The 11,738-nt window shown below is 35.3% G+C and overlaps 1 protein-coding gene across 1 annotated transcript; it reads left to right on the top strand.

Annotated features, from left to right (window-relative positions):
* Positions 1-1,424: 1,424 nt before the first annotated feature.
* On the top strand, positions 1,425-5,608 carry LOC21410594 (ribosomal lysine N-methyltransferase 3). Its single transcript, XM_024175430.1, has 4 exons — positions 1,425-1,821; positions 3,560-3,756; positions 3,848-4,151; positions 4,450-5,608. Exons 1-4 carry the CDS (start codon positions 1,435-1,437, stop codon positions 5,134-5,136), a joined length of 1,575 nt encoding a protein of 524 aa, XP_024031198.1. The 5' UTR covers positions 1,425-1,434; the 3' UTR covers positions 5,137-5,608.
* The last annotated feature ends 6,130 nt before the right edge of the window (positions 5,609-11,738 follow it).

The following is an 11,738-nucleotide window of genomic DNA, read 5'->3' as shown; positions in this document are numbered from 1 at the left end:
TAAATATAATATATATATATATATAAATTGTAATATATATATATAAATAACTTAATATTAAAAAAAAGTTTAAATAATTCGGGCAATTCGGGCGGGCTCGGACCATCTAATACAAGCCTGCGGCCCGTTCAAGGTGAAATTCGGGCTCGGACGGGCGGCCCGGAATTCTCGGGCGGGTCAGGCTCGGACAAAACCTCGGATTTTTCGGGTGGTCGCGGGCGGCCCGTCCAAAATTCTAGTACTAACATAGTCTTTAGATCGTTTCTATTTTTTGTTCCTAAGAAAACATGAAAAAAAATTTTCAAAATTGATTCCAAACGCGCTGAAAGTTTTGGAGGCATCCATACAAAAAAACCTTCTTCTATAGAAGTAGATTTCAATTTGCCCTTCAGCAGAGCCCCTTTTTTTCTTTGGCTTTTTTAGAGAACTCATCTCCAAAGATTGAGAAAAGACATTTCCAATGCTATTTTCGTGGAAATTTCGGTATTTCAGAAGTACCAATATGGAAATAGGTGTGCAGTATTTTTTTTTGCAGAATATTTTAAAATTTACGAGAAAATTTCTGCAGATGCCATTATTTTCACGGAAATATATATTTTTATGAAAACTGTTTTGTTAAATGACTAGATATTATAGTAGGAAATTTTATAGAAATATCGGCAAAATTTTTGAAAATATCTATGACTTTTTATATATTTCTTAATTTACTTTTCAACAATGTAAGAGTTATGTTCTTTTTTACTTCAAAGTTCATGTTTCATATCAATATTGTTTTAATCAATGACGTGTTTTAAAATTCTTAGGTCCTTATAAAAACTTTTTTGTGATTGATAATTTATCATCTTGTATAAAAACTAAGAATATAAGGTATTTGTGTCTGGTTTACTTTTAGCTATTTTATTTAATATATGAACGTAACCTTATTATTTAATAGTATTATGATCACATTTTGCTGTGTATATTCATCATAAAATTGGTATACATTTTAATTGGAAAGTTCATCTGATTTATGTAATGTTATCTATTTTAGAGTTTCATAAAGTCTCATTAAAAATAAAATCTTTTAATATAAATTTGTATATTTTACATTAATTTCTATGGGTATCGATATGTCCGTCAATGTATCCGTAAATTTTATGATAATTTTAAGTACCATGTTTCTATTAATACCCATTTTTTCATTCTTCTCATCACTCACATAAGCAGATTGGATCGGTTATGGTGTATTAGAAACTCGACCCGGACCCATCCATCAAAACTCGGGTTGGATGGGTAAAGTTTTTCCTTAACAGGAGTTAAATTTAATTTCGGTTAACAACGGATAGTTTATTGGGTAATTCGGGTTGGGTGGGTAATCGGTTTTTTTTGCACCCCTAATCTATACACCAAAACGGGTGTCTTAGCCAAAATCTCGAACAATAGAAATCAGCAGCAATGGCGGCGACAAGACGAGTGCGGGCGTTTAAACGGTGGATGAAGTCGCAGGGGATCGAGTGCAGCGACGCCCTCCAGCTCTGCGACTGCCCTTCTACCGGTCTCTCTGTGAAAGCTCTCTGCGATCTCAGTGAAGGCGACGTGGTGGCCAGAATCCCCAAGCAAGCCTGCCTCACCATCAGGACCAACGCCGCCCGCGAACTCATCGAAGCCGCCGGTCTCGACGGCTGCCTTGGGCTTTCGGTCGCCCTCATGTTCGAGCGGAGCTTGGGGAACGCCTCTGCCTGGGCGCCTTATCTTCACCTCTTGCCTTACCAAGAGTGCTTGCCTTTGGTTTGGACCTCGAAAGAAGTCGACTCCCTCCTCTGCGGAACCGAGCTCCACAAGGTATACTCTTTCTATCTACATTTGTACGCGTGTTCTGTTTTTAGTGATTTTTAATAATGGGTTGCAAGAATATGTACATGTGTGTGTGCGTGCGCGCTTTTTACATACTAAAGGGGTTGTTCTGTGATTAGTTGATTGTGGTTTAGGAATTGAAGAACTTTGATGTGTAAATGTAGGTAGACAGTGTGTTTGTTTATTTGTATACGAGTGCGTGTGTGTTTGCCTTTTACCAACCAAAAAAGATCTTCTGTAATGGGTTGATGCTGGATTAGGGGAAACGGAACTTTTTTTTTTTCCCCTTTTTTTTTTTTTTTTTTTTTGGTAATGCATTATTTATATCTGTTTATGCATTTGCTTTTATGCCAACCAAAGATGATCTCTTGCTGATGAGGGGGAATTCTACCTTTGAGCTTTTTTAATTAAACCTGGAAACCTCATGTTCTTCATAGGATGAAGGTTTTTTCTGGGTTTTTCTTGGAAAATTGATCGCTCGTGACAAGGTACAAAGTAAGAATCGTCATTTGTTTATTTCAGCTTTTTTGTGGGCATTGATGGTTAAAGATTTTCAGGTTTTTCTTTTTCTGTAATTGTTCATTTTTATTTTTAGCTTTATTTTCATTATGCTTTTATCCTTTTGTGTTTATAGAGGATACTCCCTTTTCATTATGCTTTATTTTTGGCTTTAATTTTTCATCATGATTGTTCTGGCTACACTTTGGTCATTGTGGATGGAACGAAGCATTCGCATTTTTGAAGAAGTAGAAAATGATGCTACTAGTGTTTGGGATCGTTTAAATTATTAGGTAGCACTGACATCTCAAGATAAAGATTTTGCGGCTTTTTCATTTTCAGATTTGTTGAGGGCTTGGGATCTTATTTTGAATTAAATGGTTTCGATGTAAATTTGTAATACAATTTTTTTAGTTGTGATCTTAACTTTGATGTGTGAGAATGATAAGCGTTTACTTAGGATTAGGAAAGTGTTTGTTAGGAGGCATAGGCGTGTGTAATTGGTTGGGTACTGGTTTTGGTTACTGGTTTGGAGCGTTTGGTGATGTGAATAAATTGTAATAAGTTGTATAAGGGGTGGGATTGTAAACATGGCAGTGAAGGGTCGTTAGTTGGTTAGAATGTTACTTACAGGTTGTTGAAAAGGATAAAAAGAGGAGTTAAAGAGGAGAGGGGAAAAAAGTCGGAGAAATTCCAAGCAGGTGAGAGTGACCAGTTTCTCGAATTATTGGGAATCTGGGAATTAGTTGTACTATTTCTTGAATCTTTTTTTTTTTTTTTTTCAATAAAGTTCTCAGTTTCATTCTATTGTGTTTACATTTGTGAGAAATTGCTTGAGCTTATCAAAAGACTTCTTTTCGTCTCTGTACTTTCTGCTTATTATCAATGAAGTTTTGTTTCTTCAAGAAAAAAAAAAAAAGAGGAAAAAAAAAAAAAAAAAAGGACATTCCCTTTTCTTTTTTTTTTTTTTTTTTTTTTTTTTTTGTATTTGATGTACTTATCAATGAAATGATTTGTTTTTCTTTTAAAAATGGTGGAAGAGGTCATTTCTTGTTCTTGATTGGAATTGTTAAAAGAAGACTACCAGGGAAATGGAGATGTGAGATATATGTGTGAGCGTGTGTATGTTCTTTTTCACTACTTTTTACTCAACAAAGACGATCTTTTGTGATCGGTTTATGGTGGTTTAGAAAATACAGAACTCTGACATGTTGATAGATGTAGGTAGGCAGTGAAGGAAGACAAGGTTCTTATCTATGAAGACTGGAAAGAGAGCATTTTACCTCTCTTGGAATTAGAATCCTTTCAGCTAGATCCAAGCTTCTTTGACATCAAGGACTACTTTGCCGCTAAAACTCTTATTGCTTCTCGATCTTTTGAGATTGACGATTACCATGGCTTTGGAATGGTGCCTTTGTCTGACCTGTAAGTTAGTTTGTTGTGATCTTAAGTTGGGAATTTGTTGATATCAAGGCCGTAAGTTATCAGAATTTCAAATCTTCTGTCGATATTTCAGCTATAATCATAAAACGGCAGCTGAGGATGTACACTTCACTTCAGTGTCTTCTCATTCTGAATCCGACACTGAGGGAGATAGAAACGAGATGAGTGAGCAAAGCAATGATGATGATTATGATAATGAACGTGATCAAGAACATGAACCAACTCCAGTTTCTTCCATGGATAATGTAGAGCTGGGCATTGCCTTTTCAAAGAGGAAGTCTCAGAGTGATAGCCATCTGGAAGACATGGCGGTTTGGGGGCATGAACCTGCGGCCTTGGAAATGATCATGATTAAAGATGTCAAAGTTGGAGCTGAGGTGAGTTTTCCATATATTTTCAATATCTGATTACATGTATTTTCTGGAATCCAATAAATCAATTTCCTATTAAAGGCAGAACTCTTTTGTAATAAGCGGTTGGTAATATATGCAGCTTGTAGAATTCAGTTTTAAGGGGGTAGAGTAACATATTTTGACAAACTGTTGCTGGTACTACGTTGTATTTGACTTTGAAAACTATTGGTTGGCCTTCTTTCACTACCTGACAATTCAGGTTTCAAGTTTCCCTCTTGGTGTGGATTCTTCTAAATTCTGCATCCTTTTCCTCTTGTATTAGGTCTATAATACTTATGGGTCGTTAGGTAATGCTGCACTCCTTCATAGATACGGCTTTACGGAGCCAGATAACCCGTTCGACATAGTGAACATCGATTTGGAACTGGTACTGCAGTGGAGCTTGTCTCTGTTTTCTAGCCGGCGTAGTAGAGCGAGGGTATCTCTATGGAGAAAATTGGGTTACTCTGGGTGTGTTAGCCAGAACTCTGAATACTTTGAGATTTCATTCGATGGAGAACCACAGATAGAGTTGCTGATTGTGTTGCACATACTGCTCTTACCAGAGGATGCATATCACAAGTTGGATTTTGCAGTAGCAGCTGCTGGGAAATTGGAGGAGTTTAAGGGAGACTTCGGTATGTTCTTATTTGAAGGAACATCGGAAATGAACAGGGACACGTTGATGAACAAAAATGTAGGTAGTGCTCTTTTGACGCTTGTGAATATGAGAGAGTGTCTTTATGGTACAAGTTCATTAGAAGATGATATTGAAGCATTAGAGAGGTGCTGTCCTATAAAAGAGAGGAAGCTGTACCATTCTTTGATGCTTCGAATTAGTGAGAGGAGGATTCTTGAGAAGTGCAGAACTTATGTTGCTGATGCTGCTCGGATGAGAATTAGAAAGCGAGCTTCCACGCGGAGAAAGGTGAAGAGGACTAGAAATGGCGATTACGGTACTCTATTGTGATGGTCCAATGGTTTTTTTCTTCTATTTCCTAGTAGCAATTGAGATTTGAGTTAATTGTACTGTGAACAACTCCAAGGGACTTGGATCCTCTGTTCTCTCTCTCTCTCTCTCTCTCTTCCGCCCAATCAGTTTTGGACACATTGTTTAAAATGCCGACTCAAATTTAACAGTTTTCTCACCATCTCTTGATTATTTATATGCATGGGACCATCTCTCCTTGCCTTTTTATTTGTGTGAGGTCCACAATTACATGATGCAAGGAACGAAGCTTCACTATGTTTCTAAAATTTCACTAGCCACTTTGTCAAAACTCACTACTGACTTTCACTACTGGCTTTCACATCGCCCTTTCACTAAGGATGGCAATATTCTCCAAGGAGATGGGCCCGCGCCAATGGAGAATAATTATTGACAATGGGGATGGGGATAAAATCTAGTAGTCTTGGGCTGGAACGGGAATGGGGAAGCACTCCCCGCCTTGATTTGCATATGTTATATATATTTTTTATGTAAATATATATGTTGTTTTTTTATTTTTTTATCTGAATGTAGTCTTCATTTGTTTTGTTTATATTTTTTTACCTAACTCTTTTTTTTGTTATATTGAAATACTTTATCAGCTTTAATTTGTGAAGGTTTGCTTATCATTTATTGTATTATATTCATATTAGGTTGACTTTAAGCTATTTTATTTAAGAGAAAATGCATCATATAGTAATTTTCTACGAATGCATTTGAAGTAAATGGCATTTTTTTAAAGTGCTGCTGAATCAAAGCATATGTTCAATTTTCATTTAGAATAAAACTAGTGAAATACCCGTGCGTTGCAACGGGTAATAATTTTATAGTATGCAGAGTTATTTTGAATATGATGAAGGTTAAAGATAAAGTATTGAAGATGAGTGTAAGATTAAAGAGACTGAAATTTTTTTTTTTTTTTGCAATAAGGGAGAAGAAGGTAAAAAGTTTTATATTACATGAGAGCTTCATAATTTTTACAATACAAAAATAGTTTATATATACATATTTGTACATGGATGGGCCTATATAATGTTCTATTAAATATGTATTTACATTGTAATTGAGATTTTTCTTTTGTCCTTGTGTTGCCTTGTTTTTTCTTTTTACCTGCAAGATGTATATTTTTAAAAAGTTAGTATTGATAATTGATGAAATTGAGAATATTTTGATTTAGAGGAAGTGATATTACCTGGTCCTCGGTCGTTTTGTAGATTGTTCTGTTTCTTTTGATCAAGAACTGTAATGATAAGAGTTTGTTTAGATATATATATAGAATTATAAATATTGTGTTTGATTTATGAATAATGAAAATTAGTTTATATGGCTTACTGAATAGTTGATTTTTTTGGGTCTGGAGTTTGTGGATCCACTGGTGTTAGAGTTCCTGCTATTGTCTTTGTTTGAGAGCTAAAATGGTAAAATATAGTTTATATATTAGATATCATTTTTTTATTTGTAATAGGTAGAATTCAATACAAATATTTTACCTTGTGGTTGCCGCTACAGTGGTTGATGTTGGTGTTGGTAGTGCTAGAGGCTTTGTGTCTTCAAATATTTTGGAAACTATTGCATTTATTTGTGGTCCTCTTTGTTGAAAGTATAGTTGAAAAATCTTAGTTTATCCTCTTAGTTGAGCGATGATCGGTGGGATTGTAAATGGATCAGTAAAGCCTTCATTGATTGTTAGTGTAGAGCATGGTTTTTTTATTAGGGCTTGTGCTGCTTTTCCAAATATAGTAATGTTCATGTTTCTAGTTGCATCTTCGATTTTTGCTGTTAATCTATACCTGTAACATGTAAAGTCATAGTTGATTTATGTAATAGATTAATTGTTATAGCAATGAAAATAAATTGATTTTGGCAATAGTATATTTGAAATTTTTAGCACCATGGAGATGACATTGTTTTTATGTGTCCGTGACTGTCACACCACCAACTGATTCCAACTTGTTTTAGTTGTCGATAACATCTGGGGGCAGGAGTTGTAATACCATGCTTGTTCTGTTGAGAATCCGATTATTGCAGCTTTTATTGTAAATCTTGTGCCCTATGTAGATAAGTAAAGGTTGTTAGCTTAAATAATATAATCAGAACAAAAAATAAACAGGTAATATTATTATTCTAACCTCGCTCCTTTGTTGATGTAATGTCTTTACTTCATCAATTGTTGTTCTATTTTGTGTTTTTTGTTCTTCAATGGACTGGCTTGATGTTGTTGATGCTGTTGTAAAGTCAATTTCTTGATATTGGTGAGAAAACCTGTAGATACAAAAGTAGGAATGATTAGGAAAAGAAGTAATAGAAAATTTTTAGTTTTTAGATATTGTGAATTATTTTTCTTAACTTGTTTTTAATGTTGTTGTGTCTGATATTTGTGGGTCAATATAAAAAATTGTTGCTGCAGTGCTTGAGACGTATGCATTTCCTAAGATTTGGACCATGAATTGATCAATATCTTGATGTATTTTTGTGTATGTACTTTGTTTTTATATGTAAGGATTTTTATAAAATATTGAGAAAATATATAAATATTGTTTTACTAATATTGCTGCAAAAACTGTAACTGGTCCTTTCATTGATTTGAGAACATTTTCATCAAATTGGTCTGCTTTGTGTCTCCATAAAGTAACCTGAAGTTGTTCATTTCTATTGGAAAAAGAAAATAAAAAAAATGAAGATTAGAATGGAATGTTCTAAGTGATGTAAAAATTATGTATTTGTTAGGTATGACTTTTTCTAATATAATTGTCGTGAAATTTGTGTAAAATTTATTTACCTTATGTTTTGTATCATTATGGTATGCCGTGATGTTTATCTGTTGTTAATATTTGTTTGTTCTGTTGTTTGTACTCTTGTCAGGATACCGATGACATCTGTTGGTACATAAATATATAATGAAAAGAATATAGATAAGTAAGTTAATAATGATTTTTTTTTTTGGAGAAGGTAGTTTATATTACTGGTTAAAATTTCGGTTGTTTGGATTTTATGTTGAAGCTGATCAAATTCAGTGAAATAAAACCTGTGGAATGGAATGGGAAGCGTTTCCTCTGTAACTGGAAGAAAAACTGTTGCACGTGCAAATTGTAAAATTGTAGGATGTGGAACGACTTTGTAAGTTGGCTTGTTTTGTTTGACAAAAAAGTTGCTGATGTCGTATACATTGCGTAGTTGAATTTTTTGAGAAATGATGTCGGAATCACGTGCTCGAATTGATCCTTGAATTGCCTCGTGCTGTAGATAAAAAATATGAGAATGTTATTTATTTTATAATATTATATAATATCAAACATGCTATAATATAGTGTTTGCAATAGGTATTACCTCTTCATCGACTAAAAGACAATTAACGCTTATTAAAAGTCCTGTTGCTAAGTCATTGTTTGTCCATAATCTACAAATTCGTGCCCTAATAGTTTGATAAACTTCATTTGGTTTTAATGCACCGATTAGTGTTGTCATTTTTCCTAATGATTGACAAAGAAAGATCATTATTTAATACATTTTTTCTTTAATATAATTTGGATATTTATCAAATATTTGATTAAAATGTTGATACATTTCTAAAGTAATATGATGTGCAGGTTGATTTAATTCTAAGGGGGTTTTTTTTTTTTTTTTTTTTCTTATTCTTGTCTTATTCATTTATTAATTATAGTATAAGATTATTTAAAAGATGAGAAAATATGAAAATATTGTTTTTGACCCAATATTTGGGAATTATAGTTTAATTTTTTGTTTTAGATTAAAAATATTGAAGCGTTATTTATTAATCAAATGTTAATCAAAGATTCAAGTTGTTGATGTAAATTGTTATTTTATTATTGATCAAAGATATTAATCAAAGATTTTAAAGCCATGTATTGTATATTTATTCTTATATTATTTAATTAATTGTTATTTTAGTGTGGAATTATTTTGTAAATTATGAAGACTACATTTTATGTGGACTGAAAAGAGCTCTTTATATAGGTTGGATTTGTTGGGCTTTGATGCTTATTTTATTATTATTGAAAGGGGAAAGTTTGATAAATGAGCTTTTAAGGGGTTGTTTGGTTTACCCGGTTTACTCGAGAAAGCCCACTCGAGTTATGATTCCAAGCCCAAGTTCATGTTCGGAGAAGAAAAACTCGAAATGGAACTCAAAAATTTTTTCGAGTTATTACCCGGTTTTTGAGTTCACCTTCCCCCTGCCACTTGAGTTATTTTTCTGCACATCTACAGTGCAGATTCCTGCACTTCCCGTTGCAAGCTTTGTTCTTTCTCAGCTTTTCTACACTGCAATCATGTGGTTCTCCTGTATCCTTGATTCGAAACCGGGTTTAGTCCTCCAACCTTCATCGATTTCTGAAGCCCTCAATCCGTTGCCCGATTTTCCCCCAATCTCCGGATTTCGAATCCGCCGCAGACACCATCGACCCCCCTTCCGCATGTACCGTCACCCCCTTCCTCTACCATTGTCGTCTACTGTTACCCCTTCAAAACGGGGAGATTTGTTGGGACAACGTCGGTGCGGCGACCTAGGTGGGTAAACCTCCTCCTTCGACGTAGAGGAAACGATGCACGCCGTAAAACTGTCCAGCCGAGACGTCAATCCTTGGTCCTCTACCTCTGTCGTCGCCGGTACCTCGGACTTGCTATCCCTTCCTCGCATTTGGGGAATCTCCAAGGGAACCACATCTCCTCCTCCATAGGCTCGAATTCGGTAAGTTTTTTCCAAAACCTTGTGTTCAGTTTATGGAAAATACTTGTGGTGGTTTCTAGACCCAAATTCGAGCACTAGTATTGGTGAATTCACATGTTCTTCTATTGGCAAAAAAAAAAAAAAACATTTGTAGTTAAATTTTTTGGTGATTTCAGCCTCTAGATTTCATCGGATCACTTGTATTTTGGAACCCTTTTTTGTTAGTTTTTGAAAAAAAAACCAACATGTTCTTCTAGATGGCATCTCCGTGAACCTACGTTGGCATTTCTGGTGATTTTTTCATATGCTTTCAGCCTCTATACTTCATCGAGCACTAGTATGTTGGACCCCTGTTTTGTAGTTTCTGGAAGAAAAACTTTAACTGTTTCCAGTGATTTCTCTTCTAGATTGCATTGAGATATCAGTTCACCCGCTGCCATTTTTTTGGCTATGTTCGTATTGTGTAAAAACCAGTGGCTGTTCTAGTGTTTTTTTGGTGTTTTCAGCCTTTATACTCTGTCGGGGCACTAGTCTGTTGCAACCCCTTTGAGATTGTGGAATATGTCATTTGCATTTTGATGTGCCCTGTTGATCTCTAACAGTCCTAAATGTTTGCCGGTCACCAATTTACCCATCTTCACCCTACCGTAAGCTAGTTTCTGGAAAAAAAATAGAAACTTGTTTCTAGTGATCTCTCTTCTATATTGCATCCAGAGAACAGTATCTAGAGGGCCTTTTTTGCCTATGTTGGTAATGTTGGAAAAACAGTGGCTTGTGCTGGTTATTTTTTTGGTGCTTTCAGCCTCTATACTTCATCGGGGCACTAGTTGTTGGAACCTCTTTTTGTTCAGTTTTTGGAAAAAAAACCAGAACCTGTTTCCGGTGATTTCAGCGTCTAGACTTCATCAAACGCTGTGAATGCTTATGTCCACACACACCTGCTAGGTTAGCTACATTACGTACCTTGTTCATCTGTTAAGAATGTTCTCTATGTGCATCGTTCTATACTTACATTATTTGGCATCATTTTTGAATATTCTTTTCATATGTACATTTGTAAATCCTGCTGTGCAGTTTCTGGAAAAGAAAACAGAAACTGTTTCTGGTTTTTTCAGTTTCTAGATTGCAATTCTCCGTGGCTATGATGATATAATTGTATTTAATGGCCTAGTCCCGTATGTCGAGTGATATTCTGTGGCTGGGTTAGTGGTTGGTTGCCGGTTTATCCCATTACTCTTCGTTGGTATGGTTGCTTTAATTCACTTTCAATGCCTTGCTTGATCAATATGGAGACATTAGCTAAACCTTAGGCAGCATATTGGTTGCCGGTTTATGCATAACATCATGGCATAAAGTGTATGAGAAACCTACCAGTAAGAGTAATTGAACATAAACCTTGGTAGCCTAACTGTCCTAGCCTTGGATAATGCTCCATAATAGGACGATGACTGGCCTTTACACAAATCTGAGCCTCCTTCCAACATCCGAGCTCATTAAATGAATTTTGTATGCTATGTACATACGTATTGCTGCCATTATGGTATTGTCAATACATAGATGGCGAGAAGGAGAGATAGAGATGTAAATTGGAGCCCGGAAGCCGAGGAACAACTGCTTAAACGGCTAGGTGAGTTCAATTTATTAAACTCTGTAGGTACCACCCCCACCGAGATAAATACACACAATGGGCGGCGGAGCTAAGTGAGCATTTTACCGTTCCCCTAACTTGGGACAAAGTCAAACAAAAAGCCAGTAGACTGAAGAAAACGTTTGATGCTGAGTTTCTACTTCGCACTGCCACCGGACTTGGATGGGATCCGATTCAAAAGAAACCCACTTGCACTGACGAGTATTGGCAACAATTTATCAGTGTAAGTTTCTAATAGTATATGTCATT

This window comes from Morus notabilis, unplaced genomic scaffold (assembly GCF_000414095.1).
Source record: "Morus notabilis unplaced genomic scaffold, ASM41409v2 Scaffold78, whole genome shotgun sequence".
Taxonomy (NCBI): Eukaryota; Viridiplantae; Streptophyta; class Magnoliopsida; order Rosales; family Moraceae; genus Morus; species Morus notabilis.
The sequence above is the reverse complement of the archived record's forward strand: the minus strand, read 5'-3'. Positions and strand labels throughout refer to the sequence as shown.